The sequence below is a fragment of the Moschus berezovskii genome, chromosome 19 (assembly GCF_049115385.1).
Source record: "Moschus berezovskii isolate FMDL1 chromosome 19, NW_MosBer_1.0, whole genome shotgun sequence".
NCBI lineage: Eukaryota > Metazoa > Chordata > Mammalia > Artiodactyla > Moschidae > Moschus > Moschus berezovskii.
The window spans coordinates 54973490-54989310 of NC_142478.1; the positions used below are offsets into that span (position 1 = coordinate 54973490).

Sequence of the window (15821 nt, forward strand, 5' to 3'; positions counted from 1 at the left end):
CCAGGAGTACAGTTGTCTGCAGGGGACTTTACCCGTTTGGGGCTGCAGCTCCAGCAGGTGAGCCCACATGTCTCGAGCCGCCTGAGTGTAATATCCAATCTCAGCATTGGGGTGAAGACCAAACACTTCAGGTGTGTTGGCCAGTGGAAGGGCCTCAATGGCTTCTATAAATGGAGAGAGTATACAGCAGTTACACCACCGTGCCGACCCCCCCACCCCCGATTTCTGAAGACCCACAGCCTTAACCTCCCCAGACACATTATATTACTTTCCACTTCTTAAAGGGGTACATGCTTTTAAAATAAGAATTCAACACTACCAGACCCAAGCCAGCTCTAGGTGCATCTTTTTTTTTTTGCCATGCCTTGCAGGATCCTAATTCTCCAATCAAGGATCACACCCAGGCCCACAGAGTGAAAGCCCAGAGTCCTTGCCACTGGACCACCAGGGAACTCCCTCTATGCACAGCTTTTATGAAAATGGCCCAGTGAGGGGACTTCCCTGGTGATCCAGTGGTTAAGAATCTGCCTTCTAATGCAGGGGATGCAGGTTCAATCCCTGGTCAGGGAACTCACATCCCCTATACTGTGAAGCAACTAAGCCCATGTGCCTTAACTACTGAGCCCGTTCACCCCAACAAAAGATCTTTCATGAAACAATGAAGATCCCACATTCCGTGACTAAGACCTGATGCAGCCAAATAAATGAATAAATTTTTTTAAATAAAAATATATAAACTATATTAAAAAGAACATTTAGGATCATTAGATATATTCTAACAATAAACACATGAATTATAATAAACTGGGTTATTCAGACGTATTCTTCAAAAGTTTATATAAACTCTAAGCTTCCCTGGTGGCTCAGATGGTAAAGAATCTGCCCGCAGTGCAGGAGACCCAGGTTCAATCCCTGAGTCGGGAAGATCCCCTGGAAAAGGGAATGGCAACCCCCTCAAGTATTCTTGCCTGGAGAATTCCATGGACAGAGGAGCCTGGCAGGCTACAGTCCATGGGGTCGCAGAGAACGGACAGTACTGAGCGACTAACACACACATATATATATCTTTGATCTCCTTCCCTTATCAGTATATCCAGGGGATATATATAAATATGTATGTATACAAGTACAGTAAACTGCTTTGCTTTCAAATATAAAATTAAATTTTTAAAAAATTGAAAAGAAAATGGCTCTGTGAGTTTCCCAGGGGCCACTCTGCCCTTCAATGGAGAATCTGATATATGTACCATCATTCCAGGACAGGAAGTCTAAACTAAGCCCATCAGGTCTGAGGAAGAGTCTGCTGCTCTCCCCCTAAAAAGCATAAGAAAACACCCTGACCTGACAAGGAACCCCAACAGCAGAGGGGTTAGAAGAACCATCAAGCCAACTGCAGAAATCAGAACAGCTGAAATGTACGGACTCCCTTAAAATAAAACATTTAGCATACTTTCTAATGACTGAGAAATCTCACCAACAAATTTTTCCTTGACATCCCCCGGGGGGATTTTGTAGTCCACTTCCTTATTCCGGAAGAAGTGGAATGGCTGGAAAGTATCGAAGAGGAAGTCTCCCAGGTACTCATCCATGTAGATGGTCAGGATGCGCCGGTCGAAGCTGTCGATGGCCCGTCCTCCATACATAACCTGACGGTAAAAAGAGTGAGAGCCGGTGGGAACCCAGACCTCCAGGGTGAGCCTAAGGTCCCAGCAGATAGCCCAGGGTCAAGCCCAGATGCACCCTCAGTGAGACTCCTGCCATCTGGCCACCGTGAAGCTCAAACCGTACTCACCCCCAGTGCCTTTGGGCTGCTATATACAAGAGGGTTTGTGTGCAGACTCATAGAGCCCTGACTGCAGTTCTTGTGAAATGCTGGGAGCCAGTGTGCAATTGGCCAAACTCCCCAAAACACAGCGAAGAAGCAACAAAACAACACAGGAAATCAGCAGCCCCTTTTGTCTCTGGAATGGCGATGTCTCTGTTTGAGCCACGTGCAGGCCACTGGGGAAGCTTTCCCACAAACGCTGTATAAGGTCGTGGCCTCCAGAGTGGACCTCCAGGCCAGCTGAGCAGCAGCAGGGCTCCAGTGATGTGCCTGAAGCATCCTAGGTGGGGAACATGAGTCCCCAGGACAATAAGTCCAGGGCCCCCAGGTGAAGGTTGCTCACTTAGAATGAGGAATAATGGACTGATGAACTGAGGTATTTCATAGGGACCCAGGAGCCTTTGACTGACGGGCAGCGGGAGCAAGAGGAGAGTCCCAGGGCTTTCCTGGGTGGCTCAGTGATAAAGGATCCGCCTGCCAAAGCAGGGGACACAGGTTCAATCCCTGGTCTGGGAAGATACCACATGCTATGGAACAGCTAAGTCCCGTGTGCCACAACTATTGAGCTTGTGCTCTAGAGCCCAGGAGCTGCAACTGCTGAAAACCGTGTACCTAGAGCCTACGCTCCACAACAAGAGAAGCCCATGCACCGAAGAGTAGCCCCACTCTCCGCAACTAGAGAAAGCCCAAGCAGCAACGAAGACTCAGCACAGCCAAAAATAAATCTTTTTTTTTTTTTTAAAGAAGGAGTCCCAGAGGGCTCAGAGGCCATGGACCAGGGGTGCCAGGCCATAGCCCAGCCCGCCCCAGTGGGGGTGGGGGGTGAAGAGGTGCAGAGGGTCCCCAGGATGCTCCTACCTCTCCGATGAGGTACTTGAGGCTACCCCATGGGATCCGAGGGTCATGCTGCTGGAAGGCTTTTGTCAAGTATGTGTTCAGAATTTCCATGCAGACCTTAAAAGAGGAGGAACAGGCCTGGGTATCCACAAACCCACAGCCATCCAGGCTCTGACCGTTTTCTGAAAACGCGGGCAGGAACCACTGAGAGAGGAATGTCCCCGGGCGGAGGCAGCAGCCGCATCTTCACCTGGAAGTCAGACTCGTTGAAGTCATAGTACACGTTCCAGCCGATCTTCCCGAACTTTCTCCTCTCCTGCACCACCGCGTGGAAGAATGCCAGCACATAGACCAGGGACTTGAAAGCAGGGTGCGGGCACTGGTCCAGCATTTCAGGAGAGATCTTGAAGTACGTGGCTCTCATGTTGAGTTTCAGCCCGTTGGGTGGCTCAGTGACAACCTGTCAGGAGGGGAGACAGATGGGGATGGAGACCCCAGAATGGCCTTCTCTCCATCCTAACGGGGCGTCTTCCCTGTTTCCCTAACAGTGAAAGTCAAGGACCCAAGCGAATGAGTTTAAAAACAAAACAAAACCTAGATATTGGGGACTTTCCTGGTGACCAGTGGTTAAGAATCCACCTTCCAATTCAGGGGACAAGGGTTTGATCCCTGGTCGGGGAACTAAGATCCCACATGCCATGGGTCAATTAACCCCATGCGGAAATGGTAACCCACTCCAGTATTCTTGCCTGGAGAATCCCACGGACAGAGGAGCCAGGCGGGTTACAGTCCATAGGGTTGCAAAAAGTCGGACACAACTGAAGTGACTGAGCATGCACTCCACAAGAGAAGCCCATGCACGACGGCGAAGACCCAGCCCAGCCACACACACACACACACACACACACCCCAACCTAGACGTTGTTCCAGCTCTGCCCTAACTCATCAAATGAGCCCAGGAAGGCTCTTTAAACTTCTTTCTGATTCATGGGATCCTCAAATGTAAAAGAGAAGAAGGTACATTTTCCCTCTACCCATCCCAGAGGCAGAGAGAGATGATAAAACCTTTCCCCAAAATGTCCCCGAAGACTAAATTAAACAGCCTGTAAACCCCTTGAAACTTCTGCACACAAGCACTCAGGTTCTGTGGGCGGGCCAATCATTAGAGATAAAAAAAAGAGGTTTAATAAATGTGAAGTCTGTGAAAACTAACCGACACATGCTTTGGGGACATGCAGAAGGGATAAAGACAGGCCTGGGAATCATCACTGTCAACCAGTGATCATCACCTTATTCTGGACAGTGCTTATCTCTGAAGAGAGAGACAGAATAGGGAAAAGGGGTGCGAGGGGTCCCAACTCTATCCTACACACACACAGATGCAGTGAAACTGGGAGGCAAACTGAGGAACTGAGCCATGGGCGCATCTGTTTATCCTACAGCCAGACCTTCAAGGACTTCTGCAGGATCCCGATGGGGAAGCCCTTGGTGGGGTCCGTGGTGAGCCACAGGCGGAAGTCGGGGTGGGGCTTGGTGATCCTCTCGAGGGACTTCTCCAGATCCTTCAGCCACTTGACCAAGAGATGGCAGTTCTGCAGCATCAGCCACTGCCCACGAGCCACCGCTGTCTCCAGCAGCTGCAGGGCCACCTGCTCAGACGGAGACAGAAGGGAAGTGTCGGCGCCCCAAGGCAGCACCACCCCGTGCTCTCCCAGACCCTCCCCAAGCCCCTAAAACCTGCTGGCCACTGCAGCAGAAGACACAAAGGAGCTGGTGGTCCCGGAGCTGCAGAGGGAGCCTCTGAAGATACAGCCCTTGAGCATTCCTCCAGGGTCACCCAGCTCCACTGGGCTGCACTCACTGGCCTCCCTCGGCACCCAGAGCTCCAACCTCAGACACAGTGGCACCTACCCCCTGACAGGGCGGCCTGGCCACCGGCAACCACCAGTGACAGCCTGATCCAAAACAGGGTTGTTGCAAGGGCCGAGGGAGATGATCACCAGATGCGATGATGACCAGATTTGGAGGGACTTCCTGGTGGTCCAGTGGCTAAGACTCCAAGCTCCCAATATAGGAGGCCCAGATCTGAGCCTGGTCAGGGAACTAGATCCCACATGCCACAACTAAAGATCCTGCATGCCCCAAATAAGACCCGGCACAGACTAATTATTTTTTTTTAAAAAGTGCTTTGGAAATAGTAAAAACATACTGTTTGCAACATACGGGTGCAAGCCCGGGCGATCACAGAAGGTCAGCTCTAGAACTAACTACTGTTCACATTGTCATCATCGCTGTGACATTTGATTCCTGCTCCTTAGACCGGAAAAGCATGGTGCTGGCATGTGGGTGGCACTCTTGGCTTAAAGCCAGGCATTGGTGAATTCATTCCGGGGACCTCAAACACGTTTAGGGCATGTTGCTTCCAACAACAATTTACCTTTTCTTGACCTTGACCCATGGCAAGGAATTTGAGGCGGTTGCCCCCAAAACCACTGCGCTCAGCTAACTTCATCAGGTCACTGGCAGGGTCCGAGCCGGGGCTCAGGATGAACACGATGGGCGAGTTGGGGGTGCTCTGCTCAAAGATGGCTTCAAAGCTGATCATCGGGGGCTGCACGTACCTGGGGAAAGAAACACAACTGGAAAATGCTCCTGGGAGGATAACTCTGGGAAGGGACTGGCCAGTGTGACCAGAGCTCTGCCTGCCGGCATCCAAGACCTCTGACTACTCTTCTGGTGTTGTTCTTTGCTCAGCCTTCCTTGTTAGGTATCCAGTGTTCACAAGCATCTTACTCACTGGATGGTCAGCTCCTAGATCACAGGGACCTCTCTGCATAGCCCAATACATCCAGGCTGGGTTCAGGAGACCTGCTCTGAGCTGGGTGCCTTGTGATGGGCCAACCTTCCAGGTGGACGTGCCCTGGGCATTGAACCCAGAGGTCCCACACCAGCAGCTTCACAGGCATGTCCTGAATGGCCATCAAGATTTTAAAAAATTAGTTGCCAGCACATAAAGATTGGGAGATTTTGTGTAGAAATCCAAATTTCTAGTTTCCTTTGAAGGGTCAGAGATCGGGGTCCCCACCACCACCTGGCATCAGTCAGCAGAGGTTAAGGAGCTACTGGCCGGGACTTGACCGCTCCAGTTTGCCCCTGTCCCTATGCAGTCTCGTTCACTCGTTTCCATTACCTGCCAGCCACGGGGGCATATTTGAGTTTGTCACAGGCTTCCAAGGTGGCACCAGTGGTAAAGAACCCTCCTGGCAATGCAGGAGATTTAAGAGACTTGGGTTCAATCCCTGGGTCAGGAAGATCCCCAGGAGGAGGGGATGGCAACCCACTCCAGTATTCTTGCCTGGAAAATTCCATGGACAGAGGAGCCTGGCGTGCTATAGTCCATAAGGTCGCAAAGAATCAGACATAACTGAAGCGACTGAGTACACACATATCCTAAGTTACCCATCCAGCTTTGCGCTTGATTCCAGAGCTTCCAATATGGTAACCATCAGGTGCGTGTGGCTACTGAGGCCTTGAAGTGTGGCTAGTTCAAACTGAGATGTGGTGTATTGTGCTGTATGAGTTTAAAGCCCTGATACCAAAAAAATTCAAAATATCTCCACTAATGACATGTTAAGATTTTAATATTTGAGTTAATACAATTATATATTATTAAAATACATATTATTTATATTATATTGTTATATATTCAAATATTAAATTTTATATACTTATAATTGTTATTTAAATTATTTTCACCTGTTTCTTTTTTATAAATTTTTTATTGAAGTATCAGTTCAGTTCAGTTCAGTTCAGTCGCTCAGTCGTGTCTGACTCTTTGCGACCCCATGAATCACAGCATGCCAGGCCTCGCTGTCCACACCAACTCCCGGAGTTCACTCAAACTCATGCCCATCGAGTCGGTGATGCCATCCAGCCATCTCATTCTCTGTCGTCCCCTTCTCCTCCCGCCCTCAATCCCTCCCAGTATCAGAGTCTTTTCCAGTGAGTCAGCTCTTCGCATGAGGTGGCCAAAGTATTGGAGTTTCAGCTTTAGCCGATTTATAATATTGTGTTCATTTCAGATGTACAGCAAAGTGATTAGTTATAATATATATATTCTTTTTCAGGTTCTTCTCCCAACTAGGTTATTACAAAATATTGAATATAGTTTCCTGTGCTATATAGTAGGTCCTTGTTTATTTATTTTACATATCATAGTGTGTATATGTTAATCTCAGATTCCTAGTTTATCTCTTCCCCCTCCCCACCTTTTCCCTTTGGTAACCATAAGTCGGCTTTCTATGTCTGTGAGTCTGTTTCTGTTTTGTAAATAAGTCCATTTGTATCATTTAATAATTAAATTCACTTATTTACTATTAATTGTTGTTGCTGAGTTGCTAAGTCATGTCCAACTCTTTGGGATCCCATGGACTATAGCCCACCAGGCTCCCCTGTCCATACAATTATTTACTATTAATACTTATTATTTATATATGACATTGTTATATAGTAATGTACTATAGTTATGTGCTTATGATAACTGTTACTAAAATTAATTTCACCTGTTCCTTTTTGAATGTGGCCACCAGAAGACTTGAACTTACAAAAGTGGTTCATGTTGTATTTCTCTTGAATGGCGCTGTTTCTGAGTGGCTACCAAACTGTGCTCTCCGGAGCTGGCCACGCCTGCCATCCGTGAGAGCAGGAGGAGGTAACGTTAGGTGTCCTCCCCCACTGAACGGACCAAGCAGACACAAGCTCACTTACTTCTCTCCCATTGTTACAGTCACATAGTCGGTCACGGCCCGATACACCCGGTCCACACGGAAACAGCGCAAAATCAGCAACTTCTGGAAAGGGGTGATGTTGACATCGTAACCCAGAGGGAATGGAAACTGCTCCAGGGAATCCAGGTCATACCACTGGGGAAAGCAAAGAATATGCATGGTGGCATCAACTCAGAAATGAGATAGATCCCCCTTTTTAGGTGAAGGTCCCAAAAGCCTCTGTAAAGGGATGAACTTTACAGGCAATTTTAGGTAGCTCTGTCATTTTTTTTACCCCCCCAAAACTATGAACTTTAGAAAGAAAGGAACTGAGTCTTATTCACTGTTGAGTCGTTGAGTCCCCAGTGCCCATCAATGGACACAGTCAATCCACAGAGGCTCAGAAAGTGTCTTGGATGAATGGATGGCTGGACAGATAGACAGATGGATGGATGGATGGACAGATGGACAAATAGACAAATGGATGGATGAATGAACAGATATTAATAGATAAATGGATGGATGGATGGGTAGACAGATGGACAGATGGGTGGATGGATAGATGAAAGGGTGGATGGACAGAGAGATAAACATATGGACAGAAAGATGGATGGTTCTCCCACAAAACTAGCTGAACCAGATAAAGGAGGATTCCATCAGGGAGGTGGAGGGCCTTGGCCACCCTCTGCATGAGTCACTCAGAGGCATATCTTCTCACTTGTAAGGAGTTAGGCTACAGATTAAGCATGGAGATTGCCAACACGCGAGGAAGGGAAGGAGCAGAAAGGGAACATGAGCTCACCTCCTGCCAGACAGTCAGATGTTTCTCCACATCAGCAGGAAGATTCCCAAAGTTGTCCGGAAATATCTCTGATAGAAGAATGATATCTTCCCATCCCTGGTCAGACAACCAAGCACAGGGCTTGGTTCGTTTGCTTTTCTCCAGGGAAATGTTTCCTAATGACAATAGGAGAGGCGTAAACGGCTGACATCAACACACCAGGAAGCGTAAGCAGCTCTGTACTGGGACTTCTCTCACTCTTGGGGGAAATTCTCTTCTCAAAATGCGTTGGAAAGAGAAGGGGGCATTGGCTTCCTTGTCAATGTCTGTGACTCAAGCCAGGAAGCTCTGAGTGGCTTCCAGTATCAGGGTAACCTTAAGGCAGAGCCTGGTTGCTCTAAATTAACTAGAACCATATGTGAGGCTGGAACTGTCAACTGAGACATTTACTAAAGCAGTGCTACTGGAAGTCAGGCTTTAAGGATGGAAAATTACCACTGTTGTTTAGCAAACAAACTCATACGCACGTGCACTGTGGGTCCAGGGAGTTGGCAAGCAGGAAACGAGACAAGTTCATTACCTTTCAAGAAGAAATCTAATTCTTCCTGGGGGACTCTCCCCTCTGCTTGTTCTATCTTGATAGTCATATTGAAAGAAAAAAGTAACTTGTGCCTCTCAAACAACCCTGAAGAGAAACAACAGATGGGTCTGGATAAAACAAATGCATTTAAACACTGGGTTTCCTATGCACGACTTGCTTACATTTCAGAGAAATGAGATGAAACACCTCAACTGCACAGTTATGTACATTTAACCGTCTTTGCATTTGGTGTCCATGAGTATCTGAGTACAAAAACTGACCTTGGGGACTTCCCTGGTAGTCCAGGGGTTGGGAGTCTGCCTTCCAATGCTGGGGATACAGGTTTAATCCTCAGTCAGGAAACCAGGGTCCCGCATGCCATGGGGCAACCTAGCCCACCCATCACAACTAGAGAGAATTCCACGTGCTGCAACTGGAGAAGTCTGCACACCGCAGGGAAGAGCCCTAGCACCGCATTTAAGACCCAGCACAGCCAAAAAACAAAAACAAAAAACACATGAACTCAACTGACAGTCATGCTCAAAAGTGCAGTGGGCAGTGACCCTCACTTGTATGTATCAGAAATGGTCATGTCTCTGGGCAGCACTTACTACACCCTCCTGGGAAGAGGAGGTGGGTCCCCAAGCTGATGAAGGGCAGTAAGATGGAGGTTCAGAGATACATTCTGAATGACGTGTTAGTCAATTACCCAAAACTCAAAGCAAAAATTCTTACAGTAGAAAAGAAGCTATTAGCAAACTTTCCATAAAGGGTCAGAGAGTGAATTATCCTGGCTCTGCAGGCTAGACAGTCTCTGTCATAACTACTCAACTCTGCCACTGTACTGTGAAAGCCACCATGGACAGATATGTATAGAAATGGGCATAGCTGTGTGCCAATAAAACTTTATTTACAAAAGCATACAGTGGGCCAGATTTGGCCAGTCTCTCTTACAGAGTAGGCTCATTCCATCAACAGACTCTTTATGAATAGGAAGATGCAAAACAATAGAGTTCTTTTTTTTTTTTTAACCAGAAAAAATATGTCCTGGGAAAAAAAAAAGTGTAAGTCAAAATCTGAGATTTGAATTCTACTTTATATGTGTTAGAAGGGTTACTTAAGTGAGACCTATAGGAATAATAGTCCTCAACATTTTTCCTGCCCAACTGGTATGAGCTGAATTGTGTCTCCTGAAAATCTATAAGTTGAAGCCCTAATGCCCCATACCTTGGAACTGGAGACAGGACTTCTACGAGGTGATTAGGTTACTCAGTCATTAAGAAAAAAAGAACAAAATAACACTATTTGCAGTGACATGGATGGACCTAGGGATTGCCATACTGAACAAAGTAAATTAAACAGAGATAGACAAATATCATATGATAGTGCTTCTATGTGGAATCTAAAAACTGGCACGAATGAACCTATTTACAAATCAGGACGAGCACCACAGATACAGAAAACAAACTTACGGTTACCAAGGGGGAAAGGAGGTAGGGAGGGATAAACTGGGAGATTGGGATTGACATACGCATACATTTATAAAACGGCTTCTCAGGTGGCGCTAATGGCAAAGAACCCACCTGCTCATGCAGGAGACATAAGAGATATGGGTTTGCTCCCTGTGTCATGTAGATCCCCTGGAGTGGGGAATGGTAACCAATCCCAGTATTCCTACCTGGAGAATCCCCATGGACAGAGGAGCTTAGAGGGCTACAGTCAATAGGGTCTCAAAGAGTCGGACACGACTGAAGAAACTTATGCACACAGGCATGTATAAAACAGATAATAAGGACCTCCTGTCTAGCACAGGGAACTCTACTCAATACTCTGTAATGACCTATGTGTAAACAGAATCATAAAAAGTGTATATATGTACCTGATTCACTTGGCCATACACCTGAAACTAACACAGCATTGCATAGCAACTGTACGCCAATAAACATGAATTTAAAAAATAAAATGAAGTGTTTAGGGTGGGTCCTCACCCAATCTGACTGGTGTTCTTATAATAAGAAAACATTTGGACACATGGACAGATACATAGGGCACATTGGTCCTAATCATTGCAAAGAGGTACTTACCTGTACAGCCATAGTTATAGATGTTGAAGGTCAACGTGTCCATAATGTTCTTCAATCGCTTCATAAGAATGGAGTCAGGCAACGACTTCTTGAGCGACAACCCGAAGACCTCCAGGAAGGCGATCAAGGAGTACTGGTACATGGAGTTGACCAGCGCCATCTCCGACAGCACGAAGAACAGGATGGCCCCCCTCCGGGCGGCCGGTCGGTAGCCATCCCGCAGCCGGTCGATGTCCAGGGCTGTCTTCTCCGCCAGCTTGAGCTTCTCTGATACCTAAAGAAGAGGTGCATGTTGCCACTTACGGCCATAACCAGGAAGACTTACGAACCAGGGGCAAAAAGTAAGAAGCCAGGAGTGAGGGAGAGGGTGGCAGCAAAGAAACCCAGGAGGTGCTCGTAGGAAGGGCTCCCACCCTCTTTCAAGGTGTAGGTAGGTATCTGTGGCTTGACTCCCATGGCCCTGTGCCTCCTTCTTCTAATAACCATCCCTGAGTTTGATTTTGAGGCACGATTTCCTCCTTTCATTCATATGTGGGGCTCAACCCCATCTCTAGGAGAGCAGCATGTGACTCAGGTCCCACTAATCCACACGTGGCATCCCAAGGCCATGGGAATGATTTGGGGTGAGCATGTGATGTAGAAGATTCTCACTCTTCTCTTTGGGGAAAGTAAAGGGACAGACCCAGCCTGTGACCATGAGGGACCTGTGACCAAGCTTGGCTCCACAGGGAGGCAGAGAAGGAAGCCAACACAGCAGAAAGTCCAGCCCAGAAATGGAGAAACACTGAGTCTTAATGATATTTGGATTCCAGATCCAGCCCTGCCTGAAGCCATTCTGGACTTCCCTGTTTTCTAAGAGAATAAATTCTCTTTGGACTTAAGACAAGTGGGGCTGGGTTTTCTATCACTCTTGATTAAAAGAGGTTGACCTGAGGCACAGGGGTCCCTGGGAACACCTCTAGGACTCCAGGGCCAGGATGGAAGTACTTTCCATCCACTGCAGTTCATACCTCCATAGCTTTGGACTTGGTCTCCTCCAGGGTCTGCACCAACTCCACATTGTCCAGCATGTTCCCCGTGGAGGTGGCCAGTTCCCGGAGGAGGGAGTCCTCCAAGTCCTTCAGCAGGTTCTTGTTCTCACTCGTCTCCTGGATAAGATGCTCCCTCTGCTCCTCCAGCTCTCGCCTCTCATAGGCCACCAGCACACTCAGCAGCTGGTCCTCCAGGCCTTTCAGTGTGACTGTGGGGGGACAGAGGGAGGCCCTTTACTGCCAACCCCGCAACAGGCTGGTCCCTGTGTGTTCTCCCCTACACAGTGGTGCCTGGGATGACAGGAGGGTGGGCCCAGCATCTCAGGAACATGAGGACTCCCTCTTCTATCAAAACCATTCCTAAGGGAGGCTCAAGAGGGAAGGACATATGTACACCTATGGCTGATTCATGCTGATGTTTGATAGAAACCAACACAATTATCCTTCAGTTAAAAAATAAATTAATTAAAAAACATTATAAAGCCCCAGGTGAAAAATACTGGACAGACTGAAACAGGGATGCTGTTACATGGAGAGGTGAACAGCAAGAGAGATGATGCATTAAGATCAAATTTGGGGCTCCTACACTTGGTGGGGGAGAAGGCAATGGCACCCGACTCCAGTACTCTTGCCTAGAAAATCCCATGGATGGAGGAGCCTGGTGGGCTGCAATCCATGGGGTCGCTAAGAGTTGAACACAACTGAGCGACTTCACTTTCACTTTTCCCTTTCATGCATTGGAGAAGGAAATGGCAACCCACTCCAGTGTTCCTGCCTGGAAAATCCCATCTGGGGGGTTGCACAGAGTCGGACACAACTGAAGTGATTTAGCAGCACACTTGGGGGGACCCTTGCTGAAAGCATAACACATCTTCTTTTGGCCATACCTCATGGCTTGCGGGTACTCAGTTCCCCAATCAGGGATTGAACCCAAGCCCTTGACAGTGAAAGCGCCCAGTCCTAACCACTGGGCTTCCACGGAATCCCCTAAAGCCTACATAAACTTGATTAACCCACCTAGAAACCTGTGTGACCAGCTAGAAAATGTGGAAGATGATGTTTGATTCCTAACAGATTTCAACTGAGAGGAAGAAGGAAACCTAAAACCAAGCCATATATTTAAATACACAAATAGAGAGTAGCTTTCTGCCCCAGCAGAGAGGGGTCTCACCTGACTCCGAGTGTGAATGTCTGAGTCCTGTGGTTCAGACTTATCATGTCTCAAGACACATAATTCATTGCCTTCTACTGGGCCCCAGAACCTTCTAGATGTTCCTTCCTCATTAAGAACTTCTAGGCGTGTGTGCTCAGTCCCTCAGTCATGGCCAACTCTTTGCAACTCATGGACTGTAGCCCATGAGGCTTCTCTGTCCATGGGATTTCCCAGGCAAAAATACTGGAGTGGGTTGCCATTTCCTTCTCCAAGGGATCTTCCCAGCCCAGGAATTGAACCCAGGTCTCCTGCATTGCAGGCAGGTTCTTTACCTGCTGAGCCACTGGGGAAGCCCAAGAACTGATGGACTGACTATGAAAGATGTGACTTAGAGAGTGATTCACAATGAAATGAAGTCCCATGAGCGCCTCCAGCTCCGATTGTGTCTCCGCCTAAATTTGACACTGACCTTCTGTACATCCTTACCAGTATAATTGATCACCATGGCTTTCCCAAACACGGAAGGGCTGTATTTGGGGTTGGCCAGCTTGGTGTTCAGATACAGTCTGAAATTTGAATCATAGTCCACTTCCTTGTCTCCCAGAATGATAAACTGCCGTCCTTGGGAGAACTTGATGTTTTTTTCTAAGACACTGTCAATCACAGGGTCAATGTACTCATCCACATCGTGGAACAGGAAGGGGGTCCCATACTTTATGGACATTTCCAGCTGCTTGAGGAAGTCGGGGTCATTAAAGGATGCCACCTGCAAGGGAGGGGAGACAAAGGCTAAGAATCAGCTGACTTGCCAAATTCAAGGGGGAAAAAAATCCTTGGAGGTGGCAGTGGCTGTGTGAGCACCTTGAAGGGAGGTAGAGGGGAAAACAGCACAGGGACAGAAGCAGGGTGTGGAACCGTATAAACCCAGAAATCCATGAGGTTCAGGCTCCGGGCAGTCTTACTCGAAAGCACAGCTCAGCAGCCAAAGGTGAGCAGGAGAGGACTTCCCCAGTGGTCCAGTGATCAAGAATCCACCTTCTGGGCTTCCCCAGTAGCTCAGTGGTAAAGAACCTACTTGCCAAGCCAGGAGACACGGGTTCAATCCCTGATCCAGGAATAACCCACATGCCTTGAAGCAACTAAGCCCGTGCTCCACAGCTACTGAGCCTGCAGTCTAGATCCCCGGAGCCACAACTACTGAGCCCACATGCCACAGCAACTGAAGCCCCCACACCCTAGAGCTTGTGCAGTGCAATAAGAGAAGCCATTGCGATGAGAAGCCCATTACCACAACTAGAGAGTAGCCCCCACTTGCTGCAACGAGAGAAAAGCCCACGCAGCAGTGAAGACCCAGCACAGTCAAAACTAATAAATAATTATATATATATAAGAATCCACCTTCCAATGCAGGGGACTCAAGTTCGATCCCTAATAAGGGAACAAAGATCCCACAAGCCTTGGGGTAACAAAGCCCGTGAGCTGCAACTAGAGAAAAGTCTGAACGCTGCAATGCAGACTCAGCACAGCCAAAATTTAGGGAAAAAAGTGATCAGGAGAGAATCTCATCACATCTCTCAGAAAACCTCAAAAAGAGTCCAAACACTGAGCCCACAAAATGCAGAAAATGTTTGCGTTAATCTTTTATTCACTTCCCTCCAAACCTTGCAACTGCTTCCTGATCACTTTCCTCAAAAGATCTGTAAAAACTCTTCCCCTATTCCAACCACTGGGGCTTCCTCTTCCCTCCCTCTCTACCCTATTTTATTACATTGGTGTACTTAGCCTCTCACCCCATAAGTTGAACCCTCCCTCCTTAAGACATAGGATGGGAGATTTCCCTGGTAATCCAGTGCATAAGAATCCACCTGCCATTGCAGGGGACATGGGTTTGATCCCTGGCCTGGAAAGACGCCCTACGACGCAGGGCAACTAAGCCCATGTGCCACAACTACTAAACCCTTGCTCTGGAGCCTGCAAGCGGCAAGAACTGAAGCCCACAAGCCCTAGAGCCTGCGCTCCACAAGCCACTGCAATGAGAAGCCTACAAACCGCAACGAAGAGCAGCCCCTGCTCACTGCATCTAGAGAAAGCCCTCAGGCAGCAACGAAGACCCAGTGCAGCCAAAAATAAATAAATAAAATAAGAGTTATAACATCTATTTTTAAAAAAAGAGATAGGATGGGAATAGGAGTAGGATTGGTGGCTAGGAGTGGGCTGGCAATTGCAAAACTCTCTGGCAGACTCAGGGAAGAGGGATGTCAACAAATATTTCTTCATTAATGATACTTATTCCACAAAGCTATATGTGAAGTTTAGGGACAGATGTTCCCCCGACCTTGGGATGCTTCTTCTAAATGCATGTACATACCAGGAAGCAAGACCAGAAAAAATAAGGAAAAGATTTTTAAAAATCATGAATTTGTTAATTATTTCAGTAATTGAGCCTCAGCGATTTCACCCAAGAAAATTAAAAACACATGCCCACAAAAAACTTGCACATGAATGTTCACAGCAACACTATTCAGGACAGCCAAAGAGTAGAAAAAACACAAATGTCCATCAGCTGATATGTAGATAAACAGTTTGTGGTCCAGCCATGCAATGGACTACTATTAAGCCCTGAGAAGGAGTGAAGTACTGTTACACACTACAATATGTGTTGATTAAGTGTTTGGAAACACCGTGGTTACTGCTTAACACATATCTTGGAGACAAAATGCATCCCTCAAACATTTATCGAGTCCCCCGTTAGATCATGGGTTCT

The 15821-nt window shown here is 47.5% G+C and overlaps 1 protein-coding gene across 2 annotated transcripts in view; it reads right to left on the reverse strand.

The window, feature by feature from the left end:
- Nucleotides 1-15821, reverse strand: part of DNAH10 (dynein axonemal heavy chain 10) — a 156602-nt gene that overhangs the window by 5481 nt on the left and 135300 nt on the right. For both annotated transcript variants that reach the window (XM_088828117.1, XM_055404325.2), the window contains 12 exons: nt 13544-13823; nt 11884-12113; nt 10874-11147; nt 8790-8894; nt 8231-8385; nt 7430-7584; nt 5100-5283; nt 4111-4311; nt 2913-3122; nt 2684-2779; nt 1475-1646; nt 33-164 (listed from right to left, as the gene is read on the reverse strand). In XM_088828117.1, the coding sequence (XP_088684243.1) occupies nt 33-164; nt 1475-1646; nt 2684-2779; nt 2913-3122; nt 4111-4311; nt 5100-5283; nt 7430-7584; nt 8231-8385; nt 8790-8894; nt 10874-11147; nt 11884-12113; nt 13544-13823 (2194 nt within the window). The remainder of the gene's footprint in view (nt 1-32; nt 165-1474; nt 1647-2683; nt 2780-2912; nt 3123-4110; nt 4312-5099; nt 5284-7429; nt 7585-8230; nt 8386-8789; nt 8895-10873; nt 11148-11883; nt 12114-13543; nt 13824-15821) is intronic.